General features: G+C 55.2%; 1 protein-coding gene across 2 annotated transcripts in view; it reads right to left on the reverse strand.

Annotated features, from left to right (window-relative positions):
- Positions 1 to 574: 574 nt before the first annotated feature.
- The window catches only part of Card10 (caspase recruitment domain family member 10), a 32,477-nt gene continuing 8,795 nt past the window's right edge, over positions 575 to 24,256 (reverse strand). The window contains exons 4-20 of one of the 2 annotated variants that reach the window (XM_045152824.1): positions 23,629 to 23,820; positions 21,386 to 21,541; positions 20,666 to 20,791; positions 18,015 to 18,206; positions 16,820 to 16,948; positions 16,447 to 16,562; positions 15,037 to 15,065; positions 14,666 to 14,789; positions 9,555 to 9,714; positions 9,226 to 9,337; positions 8,444 to 8,687; positions 8,227 to 8,296; positions 4,619 to 4,709; positions 2,870 to 3,028; positions 2,660 to 2,775; positions 2,249 to 2,361; positions 575 to 1,633 (exon numbers count right to left, since the gene is read on the reverse strand). In XM_045152824.1, the coding sequence (XP_045008759.1) occupies positions 1,396 to 1,633; positions 2,249 to 2,361; positions 2,660 to 2,775; positions 2,870 to 3,028; positions 4,619 to 4,709; positions 8,227 to 8,296; positions 8,444 to 8,687; positions 9,226 to 9,337; positions 9,555 to 9,714; positions 14,666 to 14,789; positions 15,037 to 15,065; positions 16,447 to 16,562; positions 16,820 to 16,948; positions 18,015 to 18,206; positions 20,666 to 20,791; positions 21,386 to 21,541; positions 23,629 to 23,820 (2,367 nt within the window). In that variant the 3' untranslated portion in view covers positions 575 to 1,395. Of the gene's footprint in view, positions 1,634 to 2,248; positions 2,365 to 2,659; positions 2,776 to 2,869; positions 3,029 to 4,618; positions 4,710 to 8,226; positions 8,297 to 8,443; positions 8,688 to 9,225; positions 9,338 to 9,554; positions 9,715 to 14,665; positions 14,790 to 15,036; positions 15,066 to 16,446; positions 16,563 to 16,819; positions 16,949 to 18,014; positions 18,207 to 20,665; positions 20,792 to 21,385; positions 21,542 to 23,628; positions 23,821 to 24,256 lie in introns of both variants that reach the window. The other variant, XM_045152823.1, reaches the window with a different exon arrangement.

A 24,256-nucleotide genomic window follows, 5' to 3' on the forward strand; every position in this document is an offset into this window, starting at 1 on the left:
GGGTTTTGAGTGTCACTATGGAACCTACGCTAGCTTCCAGACCTTGTCTCAGCCTCCCCAGTGCTGGGGTTACAGGTGTACACCACTGTGCACGGCCAATACATGCTTCTTTAAGAAAGGAAGGCATTCTAGCCCTTAAGGCCAAGGGATGTTTCCTCCCATCAGACTGTCTGGATGGTTCCCACTGGAGGTGACTGTCCTCTCTCTGGGAGAAGCTCTTAGGGACATAGGTGCACTCGGTGGCCAGGTCCCTTAAGCCAAATCATGCCCTGCTAGCTTCAACGCCCTGCTCCAGTGGGTACTCCTTTGATGGGCACACCAGGGCCGAGTGCCCGGGTGGCCCATCTCTGGGGCCCCCACCTGGCACAAGGGGCAGGTAAGGTGACTCCGGCACAGATGGCGGGCGTCTCTGGGATGAGTCAGGAGCGAAATCTGACCCTCCCCACAGACTGTGGGGAGCTAACAGGGGCCTGAAAGAAGGGATCAGCCAGCGCTGGGGGTGGGGGCGGTAGGAGACAACAGGGAAGAGTGAAACGCACACCCAGTCCAGGGGTCAAGCCAGTAGAACGCCACCAACACTGACAATAAACTTTAATGATCTGTGTGCAGCTTGAGCGAAAGGGCCCAGGAGTTACCCACGGGGCCCGTACATTCCGGTAGCCGAGCAGCCGCTGCTCCCCTCCCCCACCCCCACCCTACGGGCAGGCACGGTGGGGGGGGCAGGAAGCCAGCTGTGAGAACACGGTCCTGGGTGGGCACGTGGGAACACACACTCGTCCCTGCCCAGTGCCACGGGGGCGGGCACATGAGAAAGAAGTACAGATGACACAAGTGAAGACATGGAGGCGGGGGTCACAGGTAACCGGCCCGGGCAGCCTCAGCACTCACAGGTGGCAGCGTACCCAAGATACCAGGCGGGGCGGTTACCCGTGTGTGATCGTGTGTGCCCAGGTGGAGGGATGAGGGACAGAAGTGGTAACTGCCCCGTGAGAACGTGAGTGTGTAAACCCAGGCACAGGTATGAGAACTCCGTCTCCAGAGTGAACTAGTGTAAGGAGAGAACACAGACACCCACAAATGGGAGTGTGGGAGCGTGAGGACCGAGGGGAGGCCCAGAGCAGCAAGTGCGGGAGTGTGGGGGGGCCAGGCACGCGCCCAGGCAGCCTCTGCTGGACCAGTAACAAACTGGCAAGAGAACCTGGCGACAAGGTCCCACACTGGAGGATCTGACTCCCTGGCAGACCCGGGTGCCCCGTGGTTGGCGGCCTCTGCGGGACTAGAAGAAGCCCTGGTATAAATGGGGAACGTCCGGGCACCAGGTGGAGGAGGCCTTGGGCATCCATCCGCTGGAGAAGACTCGGATATGGGGGGGAAGGCGGGACGTAAGGTGGCTCCTCAGGCCTCGCTGCTGCCGCCGCTGCCCCCTGGGCTACTGCCTCGCTCCACCCACACGAGGCGGGCCTGCTCCTTCAGGATGCGGCCACGCACCACCTTGGCCAATTCCTCCGCGTGGGCCCAAGCATGGGCGGGCACCTGCACCCAGGAGCAAGGCAGCCCCCAAAGCCGCTGCTCCGAACTGCGGCACTGCCGTAAAAGCTCCGAGTCCCGCTGGCCCTGGCGGCCCAGCAGGCCCCTGCCGAGAGGAGAGGAGGCAGTGATCAGAGAGGGATGCATAACACGGGTACACACACACACACACACACACACACACACACACACAGTGGTGGTTTGCTTCAGGCGTCCCCTATAGACTTAAGTGTTCTGAATGCTAGGTCCCCATCTGGTGGCAATTTGAGAAACTGGATCCTACCGGAGGCAGTGTATTGTTGGGGGCCGATTTATGGATGCTGGGGACCAGCCAGTCTCCCCTTGCCAATGTCTGGTGCCCTCTCCTGCAGCTGGTGTCCACCTTATGTTAGTCAGAAGGTGATGTCCACCCTTTGCTCATGCCATCGTTTACCCCTTGCCATCACAGAGCTCCCCTTCTTTTCTGGAAGCTAAAATAAACCCTTTCCTCCCACAAACTGCCCTTGGCCGGGTGTTTTCTGCCAGCAACGTAAACCTGACTGCAGCACGATGCACGCACACGCACACACACGCACGCACACTCACCCAGAGAAACCGAGTGGGACCGACGAGGCTACGAAGAGGCAGAGAGAAGATGGACAAGCAGGAGAAAGACAGACAGACGGCACGCAAAGCGGCAGACATGCCAGGGGCGCCCTGCTCCAGGCCTCACCCGTCTCACCTGACCTCGCGGACGTTCTTCTCTGTCACCTCCACGTGGATGACGATGGGGTACACCTCGCTCTGCACCAGTTCCCGCACCCCGCGCACGCCCAGCTCCAGCAGACAGTGCTTCTTCTCGGGGAGATAAACCACGCTTGCTCCTGGCCCTGCCTCCCCGGCTGCACCCCACCTCCCCGCCCACAGGGACCAGAGACCTGCTCAGCAACCCGGACAACCGCAGTTCAAGGACAAAGATGTACAGGTGACAAATGCCGGCCCAACACCCCCCAAGGTAACCCACGGGAGGCCCACAGCCCCAACCCACCCAGCCTGAGGAATTACAATGGAAGAGCCAGGAGGTGGCCCCGCTGCTGGCTCTGAGCCACAAAGAGGTCAGCACCCTCTGGCCCGGCACACCCCTAACACCTACCTTCCCAGCGGACTCCTGAATGGCACGGATCCTGCTGCCCAGCCCTGGGGTGGCAGGACGGGCTTTGGGGGCTCCGGGTGCAGAGGATGTGCACAGTTCCTCCCCAGAAAGACTTTCTGCAGAGGCGGGTGGGGCGGAGGTTGAGACCCAGGGTCCAATGTTGCCCGGCCACCTCCCGGACTCCCTCGCCCACCCACGTGGGCGGCTCACCTGCCGGGCACACTTGGAAGTCCAGCTTGGAGCTGGGCAGGTCCAGCAGATTGCGGATGAGCCTGGGTGCCAGGCACTCGGGCAGCAGCACCACGGGCCGCAGCGCGGACACCAGCAGCGGCCGCACCAGGCTGTAGGGTTTGGGGCTCCGCTGGGGCTCTAGGGTGGGACGGGGGCCAGGAGAGATGAGCATCTCTTTTCATGGACACTCAAAGCCAGCACTGTATTCCTACCATCTATTTTACCCTCCTGAGTCCTGCTGTGCTCCTCCACACACGTGTAACATGCACACACACACACACACACACACACACACGCACGGGCTGTATCATCACAGTAGGGTCCCCCTGAGCCTCTGCCTCCACACTGCCCCCTGTAGGCCACTCTGCACTCAGCAGCCAGAGGGAAAGCTTTCAAATGAGTCAGATCATGTGACTGTGTTTTTCAATACATCAGTGACTTCCCAGAGTCCCAGGGCAAAGGCCACATCCTCCACATGGAGAGAGCCCTGCCCGAGTATCTGGGGAGGATGGAGCTACTGACCAGCCCCCTGGCTTCATCTGCCTCCATGGCGTGGCTTTTGTCTTCAGCTCTCAAAGCCTCGCCCCTGAGCCCATCAGCCCACGCAGGTCAGCCTCCTCTTCCTCGTCCAAGTCCTTGCCCAAGTCACACCTCCCTGGGTCCTCACATGGACAGGGTCCACAGCACTCAGCTCTCCTGCCTTTACACACCTCATGCTTCCTAACTGTGCTTGCCATGGGGTTATCTGAGCGTCTGCCTCCCCGGCTACAGAAGCAGGTCCCTGTGGGAGGGACCGCTGAGACCTCTGAACCCAACCCAACCTGACCCACACCCACCTGCTGTGACCACCCTCCTTCAAAGACAGCACCCACACCACGCTCCTGTGACCTTGTGCCTGGAGCAGCTCCTCTTCAGCTTTGGAGACCCCAGCCAAAACAGCCTCTCTTGGGCTGGATGGCTTAGTGGTTAAGGCATTTGCCTGTGAAGCCTAAGGACCCAGGTTCGATTCCCCAGTCCCCACATAAGCCAGATGCACAAGGTGGTGCATATGTCTGGAGTTCATTTGCATTGGCTAGAGGTCCTAGCATGCCCATTCTTCTCTCTCTCTCTCTCTGTCTCTCTCTAATAAATAATTTTTTTAAAGCCTCTCTTCCAGCCTTGGGGGATGGCTTAACAGTTAAGGCGCTTGCCTGCAAAAACCAAAGGACCCAGGTTTGATTTCCCAGGACCCACGTAAGCCAGAAGCACAAGGGGGTGCAAGCATCTGGAGTTCATTGGCAGTGGCTGGAAGCCCTGGCATGCCCATTCTCTCTCTCTCTCTCTCTCTCTCTCCCTCTCCCTCCCTCTTTCTCTGTCAAATAAATAAATAAAATATATTGTTTTAAAAAAGCCTTTCTTCCAAAGTCTTCCCTAACCACTTCCTCCCTGGTGCCCCCTCTGAAGTCCCACTGGCCCCTTCTTCCTCAACCGGCCTATGGCCTCTCTCTGCTGGGTGCAGGAAGCCCCTCTGGGCCTGAAGGCACCTATGGCCGCTCACTGTGAAAAACAGCAACGCTGCTCTGCCAGACAGGCGTAGTGGGGACAACCCCCAGTCACAGGGTCCCGCGGTCATGCACCCTAGCACCTGCCCACAGGCTCTTGTCAACCCATTCCACCACCAGGGAGCCTTGTCCCTCAGGACTGTCCCCCCTTCCAGGTGGGCAGATGCCCCTCCACTTCTGAACACACCTGAGCAGGGTTCCTGGGGCAGCTGCTCTGCGTTGTCCCCCGCAGCACCCCCTGCAGTCTTGGGCCTCACCAGCTCCAGGGCCCTCTTCAGCTGGGAAAGAAAGAAAGAAGAAGGTCATGTGAAAGTTAGCTCCATCCAAACAGAGGACAGAGAGGGATAAACGAGACGCCAGAGAGAACAGGCACCTGCCCTGCCATCACTGTCCAGGCTGGGTGGGGTTCAGTCCATGTGTGGTACTTTGAATGTATGTCCCCTGTTGACTCAGGTGTTAAACTTATAGGGCTGCTGGATAGATGGCTTTGCAGTTTAAGCACTTGCCTGCGAAGCCCAAGAGCGCTTGCTTAAATCCCCAGGTCCCACGTAGCCAGACACAAAAGTGACGCAAGCATGCAATGCTGCACATGCACACAAGGGGGCGCACATGTCTGGAGTTCATTCTCAGTGGCTGAAAGGCCCTGGTGCGCCCATTCCCTCCCTCCCTCCCTCCCTCCCTCCCTCTCTCTCTCTCTCTCTCTCTCTCTCTCTCTCAAAAATAAAATAATAGGGCTGGAGAAATGGCTTAGTGGTTAAGTGCTTGCTTGTGAAGCCTAAGGACCCCGGTTTGAGGCTCGATTCCCCAGGACCCACATAAGCCAGATGCACAAGGTGGCTCATGCATCTAGAGTTCATTTGCAGTGGCTGGAGCCCCTGGTGTGCACATTCTCTCCCTCTTTCTTTCTCTCTCTCTCTCTACCTCTTTCTCTCTGCATCTGTCTGTTGCTCTCAAATAAATAAAAATAAAAAACAAAAAATTAAAAAAATAAAATAATAAAAAAATTAAACTTGTAACTTTGATCTAAGGTGTCACTGGGGGAGAGGGAAGATCTGAATTCCAGCCCAAAGGTGTAAGAGAGCAGATTGGCTTGCTGCTTTCTGGTGTTTGCGGGTTGGTGGTTTCGCTCCACTTGGAGCTGTGAAAGGGGGGCAGCTTCTTCCGCCATAGATGGAACTTCCCCTGGATCTGTCAGCTTGAAACAAATCCCTTCCTCCTCTGAACTGTTTGGTTGAGTGTCTGTCCCAGCGTCATGAGCTGTCTATTATGGCACAGAACCTCACCTCCCCGCCTAGCACCCAGGCAGACTCCCCTCTAATGAACTATTGTGGATTTTTTTTAATTTTTGTTGTTTATTTATTTGAGAGTGACAGACAGAGAAAGAGGCAGAGAGAGAGAGGGAGAGAATGGGCGCACCAGGGCTCCCAGCCACTGCAAACGAACTGCAGACACGTGCGCCCCCTTGTGCATCTGGCTATGCGTGGGTCCTGGGGAATTGAGTCTCAAACCGACCCGGGGTCCTCAGGCTTCACAGGCAAGCGCTTAACCGCTAAGCCATCTCTCCAGCCCAGGGTCAGATACAGGGAATGGGCACACCAGCTGCTCTAGCCCACACGAGCGCCCCCTTGCGTGCATGCTGGGGATTCGAACCCGGCTCCTTTGGCTTGAGAGTCAAAGGCTGTAACCGCTAAGCCATTTCCTGGTTCCCCTAATGGTCGTACTGGTGGGACGTTGGAAGAAGATGTCACTGAGACTAATGAAACCAGAACTATTCAGACCAAGGCTGACAGCTTACGGAACATGCACAGGGAGCGACGCTGGGCCCAGGGTGCACGTGAACTAAGGACGCAGCATTGTGTCTGGCAGTCCAACGACCTCCTTCTTGTGCAAATGAGGGACGGGACTGAAAGCCATAGGCAGGGCAGGAAAGGTTCGGGTGACTGTCCACAGCCGTGCGGCAGCAGGGCTGCCTGCAATCTGGGCAGTCTGCCTAGTGTCCACACTCCTTGCCAGCTCTCCAGCAATGTGGCCTCCTCAGGATTATAATCTGGGATCCTTCCTTTCCCATGGGTACAGTAGTGATCCAGCCCTTGTCCAGGGGCTGGGAAAGGGAATGTCAGATGCCCACTGTGTGCTGGCCACACCCCAGGACATTGGGCTCCATCTTGTTCCATTTTTCAGTCACCCTGGACAGGGAACCAGCATTCTTCCATTTTGGGCACGTGGCACATGACCAGTTAAGACTGGGGGATGGTCTCTGACCACTTGGGAACTTCCAGCTGTGGGTAAGTACTTCCCTTGGCTGGGCGCAAGCCCAGGCCCAGCTGGGTGGGCCCTCTAGCCCTTACTGTCCGTATGGGTTCTTTATCCCCTCCAGCTCCTCACATGGACAGGAGATTCTTGAACTTTCTCTTCTCTCTCTTCTTTCCACAGTTTCTTCCAGGCCCTCCATGTGGGATCTCTAGCCACATGGGTGCCTTTCCTTGGCTGTGTATACTTCCCTCAATAAATATAATTAAAAATTTAAAAATAGATCTAGGAAAATGGCTTAGTGGTGAAGGCATTTGCCTGTGAAGCCTAAGGACCCCTTTAATTCCCCAGGACCCACGTAAGCCAGATGCAGAAGGGGATGCACCTGGAGTTCATTTGCAGTGGCCAGAGGTCCTGGCATGCCCATTCTCTCTCTTTTCCTCTCTCTCTCTCAAGTAAATAAATAAAATATTTTAAAAATAATTTCTAAAAATTGGACGATGGAGCTGGGTGCGGTGGCGCATGCCTTTAATCCCAGCACTCAAAGGCAGAGGTAGGAGGATTGCCATGAGTTCGAGGTCACCCTGTGACTACATAGTGAATTCCAGGTTAGCCTGAGGTAGAGTTAGACCCTACCTCAAAAAAGAAAAAAAATGTAGTAGGTTATCATATGGCTTTTTCATATGTCTTTACTTTAAAAGAAAAAAGAACTATCATAGAAGTTGTTAATAAAAATTTGAAAAGAAAAAAAAACGGCTGGAGAGATGGCTTAGCAGTTCAGGCGCTTGCCTGCAAAGCCTAAGGACCCACATTTGATCCTCCAGACCCCACATAAGACAGATGCACAAAGTCGTGCACGCACACTAGGTGACGCATGCATCTGGAGTTCAACTGCAGTGGCTGAAGGCCCTGGTGTGCCCATTCTCTGTTTCTCATTAAAAAGAAAAAAGAAAAAAAAGACTGGGGCTGAAGAGATACCTTAGTGGTTAAAGCCTTTGCCTGCAAAGCCTAAGGACCCAGGTTCGATTCCCCCGGACCCACGTTGTTAGCCAGATGCCCAAGGGGGCTGCATGTGTCTGGGGTTCATTTGCAGTGGCTGGAGGCCCTGGTGCACCCATTCTCTCTCTCTTTCTTTCTCTGTCAAATAAGTAAATAAATAAAAATATTTTAACAATTATTTGTGAGAGAGAGAGAGACAAAGAAAGAGAGAATGGGCACGCCAGGGCCTCTAGCCACTGCAAACTAACTCCAGACACATGCGGCCCCCTTGGGCATCTGGCTAACAACGTGGGTCCTAGGGAATCGAACCTGGGTCCTTTGGTTTTGCAGGCAAACGCCTTAACCACTTAGCCATCCCTCCAACCCTCATAAATAAATGTTTTTAAATGAATGTAAAAATAAAAGATTGGAGGATGGAGCAAGTTGGGCCTCTCCTTCCTCTCCTCCCCCCCCCCCCCCCCCCCCGGGGTTGCCAGGACACACAGCCTGCCCCTCCCTTTGGATGCCACCCTCGTTGCCCCGTTCTCCCCAGGCCACCCTGCTTACATTACTGCGGGGGCTCCGGTGTCTGCTGGAGGTTAGAGACTTTTCCTGGGCTTCCAGCAGCTGCTGGGCTCTGTGGAGGGAGTCAGGTCACTTACAGGGAAAAGCAAGCTCCATCCCCTCTCTGCGAACCCCACCCTGTCCCAGCAGGCAATGAGGGGATTCCAGGAGAAAGAGCCACTTCCGGGTGCCCCCGTCCCAGGTTCCCGGATGCCATCACCTCTGATAATTGGGCACCGTGCCCCGATCCAGGTCTCTCAGCGTGAGGGGGTCGACCCGGGCGCAGAGCCACTCCTGCCATCGCTTGTGCGCGGGGTCCACCAGCCGCAGGATCTCTTGAGCTTTCACGCGAAGGGCGTGGGGATCCGCCCGCTCGGGCAGGGCGAGGTTGGCTCGGATGTAGAAGGGTTCTGGGCTTGGCTCTTTCGCCCAGGCCTCCAGGGCCTCATGGAAGGACTGGCAGGCTGGGCGTGGTTGGAATGGGAGGTACAGAGAAGGCTGGTGAGAGGAAAGGTCGGCCTGGGGGCATAGATATGGCCAGCATAGCCACCTTCCTTCAAGTACAGAGGAGGATTGGACCTGAGTGAGGCCTCCAAGCAGAACCAGGACTTAAGGCAGGTGTGCAGACTCCCAACACAATGCTCCATCCGTGGTACTGAGGGTACAGAAGCAGCCACAGCCCTGCCGGGCTCCAGGACACCTAGGCCTGGGCATCTGCTTCAGGCCCCTCTTTTCCCATCAGCGCCTTGGGGTAAAGGAGCCTCTCGTTTTGTTTTGTTTCGTTTTGTTTTTTCGAGTTAGGGACTCACTCTGGCCCAGGCTGACCTGGAATTTACCATGGAGTCTCAGGGTAGCCTCGAACTCGTGGCGATCCTCCTACCTCTGCCTCCCGAGGGCTGGGATTAAAGGCGTGCACCCGGCAAAAGAAGCCATCTCTTAAACCGTGGGCCCTGACCAGCTAAAACCCGGGAGTTCCCAGGTCCTCCCACAGGCCCCGCTTACCCTTGGAGTCCAGCAGGTGGGGGAGCGTGCAGCCCTGGCTCCAGGGCAAGGTCCTCTGCTGGGCCTCAGCTTCCAGGCCTGAGCCCTCGAGGCAAGCGCCTTCTGCCCTGGGCTAGGTGGCAAGTGAGTGACTTTAAAGGCAGGGATCTGTCTGGGGGCCTTAAGTCTACCACGTCTCCCACTCTCTCTCTCCACCCAGCCAGTGTTCATCTTGGGCAGAGATGGAACAACTCCATGGAAGCCCCGCCCACAGATGCTGCTCCACCAATCAGTGCTCATCCCTAGTCAAAGCCACACTCCACCCCCAAATCTGGGGAAAAGGGCCTCACCTCTCTGTGTTCTGTCCTGGCTGACCCAGGCCCTGACAGCACCCTGCGCACCACTGTCCCAGACCATCTGTCCCCAAGGAGTGACAGACTATCTGGGCCCTTATCCTGGGGTTCTGGGCCCCCTGGGGGGCTCCAGCCTGACACGCGAATGGCCAGAGACCTGAGAAAGGAGAGAGAAGATGGGCATGAGAGCGCATTCCCTACTGCAATCCAGTTGAGGATCCTTGGAGATCAGCAGTGACTCCATTTCCCCACCCAGGGGCGCTGCTCCCGTGGTGCCAACAGCCTGGAGTCCCCTTCCCCATCTCCCCTGCCTTGAAATTCTGCTCTTCATTCAAAGATCAAGTCAGGTTCAAGAGATATCTGGGACCACATGAGCAAGGAAAAGCAGGGCTCAGGGCTCCGCCAGAAGATGGCACCCCAACTTCCTTTACTACTGTCCCAACACCCAGCACCTCGCTTTACTCTCAGGCTCTTCCCCACCTTCTCCACACCCAGACATCCGGCCAGGCATTCCAGAGCACCTCAGCCCCTCTACCCCCTGCTCTGCCCAGAACATAGAAGCACAGAGTGGGCAGCCAGGGGTGCACGCACAATGCCCAACAAGGGCATGGCAGAAAGCACATTCCAGCAACCCAAGGCTTGTGACTTAGGACCACTTATTCCTCCAAGCTCTGACTTCTCAACTATACAGCAGAACTTTAAAAAATAGTGGCCTGCGGGGCTGGAGAGATGGCTTGGCCCTTAAGGCACTTGCCTGCAAAACCTAACAACCTGAATTGGATTCCCCAGTACCCACACAAAGCCAGATGCACAAAGTGGTGCATCTGGAGTTCATTTTGCAGCGGCTGAAGGCTCTGGCATGCCCATTCTCTCTGTCTGACTCTCTTCTCCCTCCCTCTCTCCCTCCCTCCCTCCCTCTGCTTGCAAGTAAATAAAAATTTTTAAAGTATATGATTTTTTTTAAAGTGGCCTGGCCTTGGTTTCCCACCAGGAATCAATGGTAAGGCCCTATTGCTGAAGACTCCACATACTTGGGCTGTGAGCCCACTGAAAAATCCTGCTAGAACTGAGCTGATAACCTCCTCCATGTAGACCAGCTGACAGAAAGCTGGAAGAAGCCATTCTGCATGCAGTTCAATGGGAGAAAGAGAAATCACCAGTGAAGATACTCAACAGTGGACACTGCAAGCCTTATAGTTGGCCAACCAGGCCAAATGAGCCAACGGGTACAATAGTGGCACATCTGTCATAGTGGAAACCAACTGCCCTCCAATTGGACTGGAGGCCCGATCCATGGGAGGGAATACATCCCTGATACTGAAAACTTAAAACAGGGGTAGTCATGAGCCCTAGGGGTGTAACATCTGCTGATGCCTGGATAAGTGTATATATACTATGCTTATCAAACTGCCCAGTAAGCACTTCTCTTAATATTTATGCCCTTATATTAACGCTACTCTCACTTTTGGTATAGAATCTTCTCTTTTCAGATGGCAGTGACCTTGGGATGACTCAGAAGGTATCATAGTGCTGGAAAGAAGTGACTGGAGTACTGAGTAATATCTCGATCACACCTTCCAAGGCTCAGGGTCTAATGCAGAAGAGGTGGCAGAAAGAATGTCAGAGCCAAAGAAAAGGTAGGACTCCTTACAACGTGCTCCTCCAGGCACAAAATGGCCTGGATATCCACACAAGACCATCATAAGAGGAGGAAAAGATAATGACATCAAAATAAAAGAGAGACTGATTGAGATGGGGAGGGGATATGATGGAGAGAGGAGTTTCAAAGGGGAAAGTGGGGGAGGTGGAAGGAGGGTATCACCATGGGATTTTTTTTTTTTTTATAATCATGGAAAATGTTAATAAAAATTGAGAAGAAAAAGTATTTGCTATTTTTAAGGAAATATATGGAGTAAATTACACAGGACATGACAATAAAGATGCAACTTGACCCTGGAAAAAAAAAAAAAAGTCTGAGGCCAGAGCTGAAGAAATGGCTTAGCAGTCAAGGCGCTGGTCTGCAAAGCCAAAAGACCCAGGTTCAGTTCCCTAGGACCCATATAAGCCAGATGCCCAAGGTGGCACATGCGTCTGGAGTTCATTTACAGGGACTGGAGACCTTGCAGTGCCCATTCTCTCTATCTGCCTCTCTCTCTCAAATAAATTATATATTTGGTTTGTCGAGGTAGAGTCTTGCTCTAGCTGTAGCTCAGGCTGACCTGGAATTCACTCTGTAGTCTCAGGGTGGCCTCGAATTCACAGCGATCCTCCTACCTCTGCCTCCCAAGTGCTGGGATTAAAGTTGTGTGCCACCATGCCTGGCTTTAAATAAATACTTTTTAAAAAATAAAATTCAAGCTGTGAATTCGAGGCCACCCTGAGACTACAGAGTGAATTCCAGGTCAGCCTGGGCTACAGCAAGACCCTACATTAAAGAAAAAGAAAAGAAAAGAAAATTTGAGGCCAGCCCGGGCTACATGAGACCCTGTCTCAAACAAAACAAAACCAACAATAAAAAACAAACAAACATGGTGGGGGCAGAGCTGGGAAGATGGTTCCGTGGGTAAATTGCTTGCCACACAAGCATAAGGTCCTGAGTTTGGATGCCCAGTACCCATGGAAAATGCCAGGCATGGTAGCGAGGGCCTGTAATCCCAGAGCTGGGGAGGGAGACACAGGAAATCCCTGGGGTTCACTGGCTAGCCCAACAGGTGAGCTCTAGGTTGAAAGCAATGAAGGAAGACACCTGACTTCAACCTGTGATGTGTGCACACACATTCACGAACCTACACTTTTACACACACATACTTGCACCCAAAAAAGGATAAAGAGCCGAGTGTGGTAGCACAAGCCTTTAACCCCAGCATTCAGAAGGCAGAGGTAGGGCTGGAGAGATGGCTTAGCGGTTAAGCGCTTGCCTGTGAAGCCTAAGGACCCCGGTTTGAGGCTCGGTTCCCCAGGTCCCACGTTAGCCAGATGCACAAGGGGGCGCACGCGTCTGGAGTTCGTTTGCAGAGGCTGGAAGCCCTGGCGCGCCCATTCTCTCTCTCTCCCTCTATCTGTCTTTCTCTCTGTGTCTGTCGCTCTCAAATAAATAAATAAAAATAAAAATTTAAGCCAGGCGTGGTGGCGCATGCCTTTAATCCCAGCACTCGGGAGGCAGAGGTAGGAAGATCGCCATGAGTTCAAGGCCACCCTGAGACTACAGAGTTAATTCCAGGTCAGCCTGGACCAGAGTGAGACCCTACCTCGAAAAACCAAAAAAAAAAATAAAATAAAATAAAATTAAAATTAAAAAAAAAAAAAAGAAGGCAGAGGTAGGAGGATCACCATGAGTTTGAGGCCAGCCTAAGACTACAGAGTGAGTTTCAGGGCAGTCTGGGCTAGAACGAGACCCTATCTTGAAGACCAAAGGAAAAGAAAAGAAGAAAAGGAAGGAAAGAGAGAGAGAAAAAGAAAGGAAGGAAGGAAGGGTGAAAAAGAGGGAGGGAGGGAAGAAGGAAGGAAGAAAGAAAAGGAGATTTGCAAAGCCACCAGAGAGGTGACACAGGCTGTCAGCAGCAGAAATCCCCAAGAGCTATGAGCCAGGTCCTAGAAGGACCTGAGGAGCCCTAAGGATGACCCAGGCAGGGGACAGGCACTGTGGTGGCCTGATCCCACACAGCCTGCAGGACACTGAGGCACTAGGAAATTAAGTGGCCTCCTCAGTCAACTCCAAGGTAGCAAGAAACAGCCAAGATCTGAAGTGCAAAGGGCTTTCTCCTCCCTCCCCCGCCCCACGCCACGCCCCTTTCCTGGAACCCAGGCAGATCACCCTGGTCTGCACAGTTTGGTTACTTAGCGCTATCACCTCCCTCTTGGCCTGTCCCCCTTCCTCTCCCAGCCACCCCTGCCCACAGCCCAATCTGTGCTCTTTCTCCAGCCCCCTCCTCCCAGAAGAGCACGGGCTGTTAGGTGACCCGCTAGCCCAGGCAGGGTTAGGCCAGAACCTCCACTCCCTGCCCAGCATCCTGGAGCCCCCTGGAAGGCAGCCAGGGCCCCTGCTGCAGGCCAGGCTGGAGGAAGGGCCGAGGCAGGCAGGAAGGGAGGCGCCTCCGCCCCTTCCCCCAGAAGCGCGTCCTGAACAGACAGAAACAATGTCACCCTGGGCCTGCTGCCTAGACTGCAGTGGGGGCAGGGCCCGGACACCAGCCTGGCCAAGCTACCTCGAGGAGACAGGAGGACCCCGGCTCTTCTCGGTCCCGTCTGGGTGGCCCGGCCTTCCCACAGCCAGCATCCCATACCCCAGTTTCCCTAGGTCCTTCCCCAAACACAAGTTCTCATCAGGACCTGGCCCTGGTATTTCTAAGCTGTGTGGCTTTGGGCAAGTTCCTCAACCTCTCTGAGCCATCCCTTCATGCATTACGGGAACCCAGATAATCGGAACACTGCGTAGCTCCCAGCAGTAAAGGAACCAGCGGCTTACGGCAGCTGAACCCGCCCAGGCCTCACTTCCAGTATGAGGCAAAGTCCACAGGTCCCCAGCCTGACTCACAGAGCCCAGTGGGGATCATCCAGTCCACTTTCACCTCCCATCGCCCCGCTCCCTCCTCAAGGACTCCAAGAAAGTCCCTGCCAGACTCTTGCTCCTTCCACAGCTACCCCGAGTTCAAAGGTCATGTTCACAGCGTGGCCCCTTCATCTGCCCACCCCTGCCCCATGGACAGAGCCCAGTCATCTGCAGGACTTCTGTTTGTGGCCCAGCTCCCGGAGCACCCGTGGTGGTCCCAGCACAGGCCACAGATGAACGTCAGCTGTGTGGCTCTGCCAGGAGCCCCGAGGCTGGGACAAGGGTGGCATGAGGAACAACTGCTGTGTCCTGAGCCACTCCTGTGCAGAAGAGACTGCTGTCCCCCTTGGCCAGTGAGAAAACTGAGGCACAGGGAGAAGTGACCAGCTAAGTCACCCAGACCACATACAGTACCGTCGGGACTGAAGTAAGATAAGAATGTAAGACTCTACTATTCTGCAGATTCCTAAAACAGAGGTGTGGCCCGGCTGCTCCCGGCCTCTCTTAAGTCATGGGGTGACATCTATCCCCCTGCTCCACCTTCCAAGAAGCCACCTACCTGTTAAGGAAGTCCAGGCCACAGCCCCTGCCCAAGAGGCCTTCAGGCTTTCCCAAAGGCCACACACTGTCCGAGGAAGAAGAGGAAGACAGGCCTGGGGACCAGGGCTTAAGGGTCACACTCCCTGGGGAAGAAGCGTGAGATTAGGGATCAACAAGATAACTGACAGCCTTGGTCAGGCTGGGGATCCCGGGAGCAGGCCCAAATCATCCAAACCCCTCCCCCCCACCCAGCTTCCCAGGCAACCTCCCAGCCTGGCCAGAAGCATAACACAGCTGGTGGGGAAAAGGGGGGAGGAGGGAGGGCACAGGCCAGACAGGGCTTCCAGAAACCTCCTGGAAGTCATCTGCCCAAGGGCCCTGGGGAGTTACCTGTGATGTCAGACATGCTGCTGAAGGCCCTGGACAGAGAAAGGGGCGGGGCAGTGGATGAGGCTCAGCTGTGCTATGTCCCCTCTTGCTCCAGCCACGCCACCAGGGCCACCCAGCGCCCATAAAGTCATAGTGCTTGCAAGGAGTTAAGGTCCTGGCCTCTGCTACAGCGGTCCCCAACTGGCCTGCTCTTCAAAGCCAGCAACTTCAGTTCCTCCTGCCCAGACCTCTCTCTGCCCCTCAAGGTCCCTGGCTACAGTCCACTCTTCCAGCTCTAAGATGGACTTCCTGTTCATCACATGCCTAGGTAGGGTCACTCGGATAAGCCCATGTGCATCGCAGACTTCCATCAAGAGGTCACTTACAGGGCTGGAGGGAGACGTAGCTCAGCAGTTAATGCATTTGACTGCCAAGGTCTAACAACCTGGGTTCGAATCCCCAGTACCCACATACAGCCAGATGCACAAAGTGGTACATGCATCTGGAGTTCATCTGCAGAGGCTAGAGGCCTTGGCACACCCATTTACATTCTCTCTCTTTCTCTCCTTGAAAGAAATAAATACTTTTTTTAAAAAGCCATTGACCCGGGTTTGGTGGCACACTCTAATCCCAGCAGAGGTAGGAGGATCACTGTGAGTTCAAGGTCACTCTGAGACAAAAAAAAAAAAAAAAAAAAGAAGAGGCCACTGGACTGGAGAGATGGCTTAGTGGTTAAAGCACTTGTCTTGCGATGCCTAAGGACCCATGTTCGACTCTCCAGATCTCACATAAGTCAGATGCACAAAGCGCAAGGTTGCACATGTCCACTAGGTGGCGCAGGCATCTGGAGTTCAATTGCAGTGGCTGAGGCCCTGGTGTGCCAATTCTCTTTCTCCCTTGTCTCCCTCCCTCTCTCTCTCTCTCTCTCTGTGCGTGTGTGTGTGTGTGTGTGTGTGTCTTTCTCTAAAAAATAAAATAAAATAAAATAAGAGAATGCTTAGGGTAGTGACAGGAACAGAGCCAAGAAATCTCCCACTTGCTCAGCCTTGCTCAGATGTGACCTGGGCCTGTCTGCTCTTGATGCCCCAAGGCTGGGACCTGGCTTTCTTGCTTTGGGCCCCAGCACTGGAAACATTCTCTATTTCCCCCACCTGGGCCACCAGACTTCTCCCCCAGGATGGAAGATCTTTGAGATCTCAGACCATCCACAGTGGCTTTTCTACCAGGTAGCTGGGCTTCCCTAAGCCCTCTGCTCTCTGACCTGTCTTCACCACTGACTTGGTCCCTCCTTAGACCTGGAGTTTCCAGGGCCCTGGCCACTTCAGGGAGCCAGAGGAGGGAAACACTACACCCGAAAGTAGCGGCTGGATCCCGGGGAGGCAGGTGGTACTCAGACCCCAGAAAAACCCTCCCTCGGGGACTCCTGCTCACCTGTTATGGGGGTCTGGGTCCTCTTCACGCTGCCGGCGGAGGATGGAGCCAGCACTGGGAGGGAAGGGCAGGATGGAGAGGCGGTTGATCTCCTTCTCACTGTCTGTGGCTTCTTCCTGCAACCCCAGGACAGGGCCTGGTCATTCCCTGTCCCAAGCCATCCCAGCTCTCAGCACACATCCACAGATGAGACCCAGGGCCAACAAGAGAGAAGAGTGGAGGAGAGAGCGCAGGGTGTGAGGGCTCCCCACACCTGTCAGCTCTGGAAGAGCTTAAGGTGGGTCCTAGGTCTGCCAAGTGCAGCAGCTGTAGACGTGGGTGATTGTAGGAATGTCGTGGGCTCCCCACGGTTTGGAGCTGGGTGGCGTCTTACCGAGGTATGAGGCTCCGATCCTCCGGCTTCTCCTGAGGTGGCTTCCGGGGCTCCCAGTGGGGAGGGGAACTCAGTGAGGCTCCAGGTGCTGCTAAGGTTCGAACACAAGGAGTGGGAGGAGGTGCAAGCCTGAAAGAGAACCAGGCCAGGGAGGGGATGCATGAGGAAAGCTAAGCCCAGACCAGCCCCAAAAGTACCAAGCACCTGCTGCATGCCAGGTAAGGGAGAAGCTGGGTACAGGCTGGCAGACCCTAGCCCTCGGGGAGCCCCCCAGGCCTTCAGGGAAGAGCTGTGAGCCAGAACCAAGTGACCCCAGAAGGAAGGCACACAGAGGCACACCCAAGACCACCCCTTGCCCAGGGCATCCAGGGCTTTTCAGGGGAAGCAAAGTTTGAAATGAAGCCCCAAGGATATGGAAATGCCAACTGGGTACAGTTAGAGAAGGTGGGCTGGGCAGGTGACCGTGTGTCCCGGGGGCAGGACAATGACGCATTCCTGGATTTACAATCCGGGGACTCAGTAGAACCAGGGAGCTGGAAGGGGAAAACCATCTCTTCCTAGCTGGGAGATCTGTGTTAACCCCAGAGCACTGAGGTTCTAACAAATGAGAGGCCTTCTCCTCTTCCTCCAGGCCACACTGCACTCATTCCAGCTCATCACAAGCCACGGGTTCATCACAAGCCACGCAAGACAGGCAAAGGCAGAGCTCCACGCTGGAGCCCAAAGACAAGGGTCTTGGGGGGGCGGTGGCTGTGTGACCTCCTTCAAGCCCCAGACCCTCTCTGGTCCCATGCCGTGAAGGGATTTTAGAACAGCTGGGTTCTGGGGGATTCATGCTAAACTAGCTGTCTCTGAGGCCCAGTTTTGCAGTCCAAGGAGGTTACAAGCCCTCAGGCAACCAGGCTGGCCCCCAGTGTGAACAGACAACTCAAACTTCCCTTACTTCCCAGGAGCAGCCCAGAAACTCAGAGACCCGCATGGCCCATCTGCTGTCGGCTCACACCCTTCCTGGTGCAAACCTTTGGCAGTTCCTCCATGAGAAACGCCAGATAGGGCTTCTCCCACCAATGCCCACAGGTCCCTGGCCCTGACCAGGCACTGGCACCCAAGTCCCAGCCTAGAGCCAGGATACTTTCACCTTGAGCCCCGGGTTTCCCTGGGTGCCCCACAATGCTATGCTGGTGACCCCACTCACCTTGAGGCAGGAGCCCCCCTGGGCCCGCTGCAGCTGTGCCTCCAGCAGGGCCTTGGCACCCTCCAGGCTGGTAAGCGTGGTGAGCAGCTCATCTCGCTCGGCTTCCAGTCCCCGCACCTGCTTGCGGTACTGGTCCTTCTCAATCAGGCTCTGGGAGTACTGTAGCTGGATGCGGTCTCGGCTCTGGATGGCCTGAAGGGAGAAGCGGGGAGGGGGGCGGTAAACACTGAGGAAGGGAACATCCCTGGCCACCGGGGCTGGACAGATGGCTTAGCGGTTAAGGCGCTTGCCTGCGAAGCCTAAGGACCCGTGTTCAACTCTCCAGATCCCACATAAACCAGACGCACAAAGGTGAGGTCAGTGCAAGGTCACACATGCCCAGTAGGTGGCGCAAGCATCTGGAGTTCGAATGCAGTGGCTGAGGCCCTGGTGTGCCAATTCTCTGTATGTGTGTGTGTGTGTGTGTGTGTGTGTGTGTGTGTCTCTCTTTCTCTCAAATAAAATTTAAAAAAGAATGGTTCTAGCTATCACGTGCTGGAGCATTTCCTGTATGCCAGACCCCTAAGTATCAGTTCACTTCATCTCCACACACACTGACTACACGGGACCTATCACTGCTCTTCCGAGTTACAGACGGAGAAATGACGCCGGCAGGGACAGGACTGACTCTAGCAGGTCAGACCAGCTACGGAGACCAGACACATCATTCCCCCAGAACAACTTCAGTTGCTTCCAAGAAACCACCGTACACCCAACTTTAGTCACAGCATCCTGGTCCATGCGGGAGCCGCGAGTCCAACTCAGCCTGCTGCGTCCATGGCACTCTATTCTACCCCAAATGACAGGCCCTTGAGAGATAAGCCTGAGGCCTAGACACGCACCCCCCCACACACACACACACCTACTCCCTCTAAGGGAGCTGAGGCCAGAGGCCCAGGGTAATGACCAGGCCACAGCTGGACTTTGCCTCAGAGCACCGGAGTCACAACGCCAGGGATGAAGCCCAGAGCTGCAATCTCAGGGCCCCCCTGGGTGCTCACAGTGGACCAGAGCCAGGAGGACCAGGCCCAGGGTGCCAGACCACCCTGCAGCCTCAGCAGGAAACAAGGGCTGCGGTGCCAGGGACACAGAGCCAAGACTCTTGAGAATTTCTCCATCAGCAAATACTTTCAGGTCCCTCCTCCATGCCAACCTTGTCCTTGACAGAGAAAACAGAGATGAAGACAAAGGACCGGGCTGCAGAGAGGGCTCTGCGGCTAAAGCCCTGCAAAGCCTAGTAACTAGGGTTCGATTCTCCAGTACCCACGGAAAGTCAGATTCACAATGTGATGCATGCATCTGAACCTCATGTGCCGCATAAGAGGCCCTAGCTTGCCCATGCCATCTCTCTCCTTGCAAATAAATAAATAAAATATTTTTAAGAATTTTTTTTAATTTATTTATTTATTTAAGAGCTACAGACACAGGGAGAAAGACAGATAGAGGGAGAGAGAGAGAGAATGGGCGCGCCAGGGCTTCCAGCCTCTGCAAACGAACTCCAGACGTGTGCGCCCCCTTGTGCATCTGGCTAACATGGGACCTGGGGAACCGAGCCTCGAACCGGGGTCCTTAGGCTTCACAGGCAAGCGCTTAACCGCTAAGCCATCAATCCAGCCCAAATAAAATATTTTTAAAAGAACAACAACAAGCCGGGCATGGTGGCGCATGCCTTTAGTCCCAGCAGTCAGGAGGCAGAGGTAGGAGGATCTCTGTGAGTTCCAGGTCACCCTGAGAATATACAGTGAATTCTAGGTCAGCCTGAGCTAGAATGAGACCCTACCTCAAAAGAAAGAAAGAAAGGAGGAAGGAAGGGAGGCAGGAAGGAAAGAAAGAAAGAAAGAACAACAACAACAAAAAATTTTAAATGATGGCCAGGCATGGTGTCACATGCTTTTAATCCAGCCCCTAGGAGGCAGAGGTAGGAGAGAAGACAACAGAGTGAAGTCCAGATCAGCCTGGACTACAGCTAGACCCTACCTCGAAAGAAAGCCGGCATGGTGGCGCACGCCTCTAATCCCAGCTTTTGGGAGACAGAGGTTGGAGGATCGTCAAGAGTTCAAGGCCACCCTGAGACTCCATTGTGAATTTCAGGTCAGCCTGAGCTAGTGTGAGACCCTACCTCGAAAAACCAAAAGAAAGAAAGACAAAAAAAAAAAAAAAAAATGAAGGATCACTGTTAGGGGAGCTCAGATGAAGCACTGAGGTCAGAGTCTCAGGCTGGTGACGTCATGGATTCCAGGATAAAGCAGAGCTTCCTGCCAGTCTCATGTGCCAAGGGTCCGAGGCTTACTCGGACATATAACTTCCTGTAAACCCCCATCCCTTCCGGGTCCTGTGCAAAGAGCAGCTGGTTTCTGGGAGCCTCCGAGGCCCAGACAGACCAGCGAGTACCTGAGGTCTGGGTTTTGCACCGCAGCACGCAGACGGGTTTGCTCAGGTACACACGAAGACCCTTACCTGAGTCTCCAGGCCTGCCCGCCTATCTTCCACTGACCAGCACACTGTGGATGTCTCTCCTGGCAATGCCAGTCCTGCCCCCTCCTCCTCATCGTCTACCTCTTCCCCCCCGAGCCAGACCCTGTGGTGGTCCCACGAGGTGAGCTGCGGCTCACCTGGTCCCTCTCCTTCTCGATCTCCTCCAGCTGGGCCAGCACGGTGGCCATGCGGTGCTTGTACAGGTCACAGTCCTTCTGCAGCGTGCGGTGCTTGAGCCGCAGGTCCTCCATTTCCTGAAGGTACTGCGGGCCGGGCAGGGCAGGCAGGGCGAGCTCAGTACCCAGGGCCGGTGGGGACAGGAAGGAGCTGCCCACCGGGCGCCTGGCAAGTCTAGCCAGAAGCCAGAGACCAGTAATGGGTGCCCACTTTCCCAGCAATATGACCCCAGTCAGTGCCTTCCCGTCAATGCCCGTAGGATGTCTGTGACCATAATGATGCCACCATCCATGACAACCTTGGTCTCTCATTGGAACATCAACCCCCCCCGCCAAACCCCGAGCCTTCTCAGCTTCTTTTCTGGCGTTGTTGTCTATGGTCCTACGGCCTAACCTGCCTCCGAGTTGCATACATGGGCAACCCGCTCCCTGCTGCAAAGCTGGCTCCCGGGAGCGTGGGACTCAGCCTTCCTCTCTAATAGCTCTGCAGTGTCTAGAAGGTTCCCGTTGATACAGGAAAGCAAATGAATGCATATTGTCCACACAGGGCCTGTCAGAGTGGCCCAGGGCAGGCCGGCCACAGTTAATGGTGATGTCTGGTGGCCTCTCCTCCCAGGCCAGGGCATCGGCGAGGGACGGCGGAGCGGGATGGGGATGGGAGGCTAGGCAGGGGGCCCCCACCTTGTCCCGCAGCTCCTCCGCCCACTGCAGCTCGCCCTGCACGGCGTGCAGCTTCTGACACAGCTCCTGCCTGCTGTCCTGCGCCTCCCGCCAGTCATGCTCCAAGATGTCCAGCAAGATGCGCTCGGAGCCCGCCGCCCCTGGCCGGTTCACCTCCTGCGGGGAGAGAGCGTGGGCTGCCTCCGCACGTGCTCCCGGGCCCGCCGCGGGCATGGGTGGAAGGGGGGGACACGTGGCCCTCAGCCCCACTAGATCTACCAGCTCAGCCATCTTGGCTTCAGACCTGGACTTTCGTTAGACTTCGGCTCCCCTGGGTGGACAGCGGGCATGGCTCCACCAGCCCAGCTGTCTTCGGTGGGCACGTGGAGCCCAGGGAGATGAACGGGTGAGGGTCTACTTCAAGCGCAGCCAGGACCACAGTCCTAAGCAAAACCACACTCGCTGCTTATTTTGGCCCCAGCTGGCACCCAGGACAGTAGATGGTGGATATCCCCAAGGTCTATTCCTACCCCTCCGTCAAAAAGCCATGGGAGGGGGGTTGGCCCTGAGCCCAAGACCCAGCCTCCACGCACACACTACAGCTAGGCACCCGCAAGCCCACAAACCACGCAGCCACACCTCTCCCATTTCATGTGGGAAACAGTGGCCAGTAGGCAGATCCTCACTGCCACAGACTTGCCGTGGGACATCAAGCAAGCCCTGGGACAACCTAGATCTAGGACAGTGGCACCTCTTCAAATTCCAGGAAAGGCAGGGCTGGTGGTAACAGAACTATAATCCCAGAGGCTTGAAACAGTGGGATCATGAGTTCAAGACCAGCCCAGGCTACACAGTAAGGACCCTACCAAAACAAAACAAACGAAAAATCAAAAACAGGGCTGGAGAGATAGCTTAGCGGTTAAGGTGTTTGCCTGTGAAACCTAAGGACCCATGTTCTGCTCTCCAGGTCCCATGTAAGCCAGGCGCGCAAGGTGACATAAGCACCAGGTTGCACATGCGCACAGGGTGGTGCGTCTGGAGTTCAAGTGCAGTGGCTGGAGGCCCTGCTGTGCCAGTTCTCCCCCCCACCCCACCTCTCCCTCATAAAAAAAGAGAGAAGAAAACCTAGAGCAGCCAGGCATAGTGCCTCATGCCTATAACCGCACTTGGGAGCCAAGGTCAGGAGGAGCACTGTAAGTTCAAGCCCAGTAAGTTCTGTGAATCAAGTTCAGGCCAGCCAGGGCCACCCAGTGAGACCCTGTCTGTCTCAAAAATCCTGAGGCTGGGCTGGAAAGATGGCTTGGTGGTCTAAGGACCCAGGCTTGATTCCCCAAAACTCATGTAAGCCAAATGCACACGGTAGTGCATGCATCTGGAGTTTGTTTGCAGTTGTGAGAGGCCATGGTGGACCCATTCTCTCTTTCTTTCTCTCCTCCTCTCCCTCTCTTCCTCTCTGTCTCTGTGTGTGTGTGTGTGTGTGTGTGTGTGTGTCTCAAATAAATAAATAAATTTTTAAGCCTAAGATTGGGATAGAGAGATGGCTTAGCAGTTAAGGTGCTTGCCTGAGAAGCCTAATGACCCATGTTTGACTCTCCAGATCCCATGTAAGCCAGACACACAAATGTGAGGCACATGCAAGGTCACGTATGCCCATTAGGTGGCACAAGCATCTGGAGGTCGATTTCAGTGGCTGAGGCCCTGGCGTGCCAATTCACTCTCTCTCTTGCTTTCTCTTAAAAAAAAAGAAAAAAAAGCCTATTACCAGTCAGGCATGGTGGATCATGCCTATAATCTCAGGAGTCAGGAGGCTGACAAAGGAGAATGGCCCTGAGTTTGAAACCATCCTGATCTATAGAATGAGTTCTAGGCCAGCCTAAGCTAAAGTAAGACCCTGCCTCAAAAAAACAAACCAAAAATCTAGGGAGGGCCGGTAGCATCTCAGTGGCTCAGAGCTTGCCTAGGATGCACAAGGCCTTGGGTTTGATCTCTAAACTTGCATAAAGGCAAATTAGGGGCCCTCTCCCCAAGAAAATGTTCACACCAGGTTGTGATTTCATAACCTTTGCAGGCCACCCACCAACCCCAGACTGAACCCCTGTGAGCAGCAATGAGAACTTCATGTGAGAAGTGGACCCAGGTGGTACGAGACGTCAGCCTCCTGGCTCTGAAGCCCTTGACCTGCTAGCCTTGGCTGGAGGGTGGTGAGCCGCAGGGGTCTGCTTCCCTGGTGACCCCTGCGCCGGTGCCCGATGCTGGCCTCCTACCTGCTGCAGACCTTCCTGGAGCTCTTGCAGTGACGTCATCAGCCTCTGGTTCTCAGCCCGCAGCTCTGAGAGCAGGTCCACACCGTCCGACTCCTTCTCCTTCTCCTCGGCAGCAGGCAGGGGTCCCCTGGCCCTCCGCAGCAGGGCACACTCCTCCTCCAGGCGGCTGACTTTGAGCTTCAGCTGATCCACCTGGGGCCCAAGATATGTAAGGATCAGCCTGGATGGAATCCACTGGGAGCCACTGCAAGCTTCCTCACTCCTGCTGTCCCCTAGTCCCCAAAAGGGCCTGAGCCAGAGGTCCACCCCAGACTCTGAAGAAGGGCCCAGCTGGACAAATGTGGAGCTAACAGTGACGGGGAAGGGGGCAAGGCCAAGGCTGTCCTCCCAGGAAAACCTGCTTCAAGGCTTATGGCAGAGACCCTTCCTTCACTGTGGCGCACATCCGCCCTAATGCCAGTGTCAACACGACAGAGGAGGGAGAATGTGAGAATGGAGGGGTCCAGGGCCTGAACCCAGCTCTGCCACCACTCAGTCACGGCCCCTGGATTTGCCTCATTAGGTCCCTTTGTCCAGATCCATGGCAGGGAGGAGGGAGTGACAGGCCTGAGGGTCTCACCAAGCCCAG

This window comes from Jaculus jaculus, chromosome 6 (assembly GCF_020740685.1).
Source record: "Jaculus jaculus isolate mJacJac1 chromosome 6, mJacJac1.mat.Y.cur, whole genome shotgun sequence".
In the NCBI taxonomy this organism is placed as follows: Eukaryota; Metazoa; Chordata; class Mammalia; order Rodentia; family Dipodidae; genus Jaculus; species Jaculus jaculus.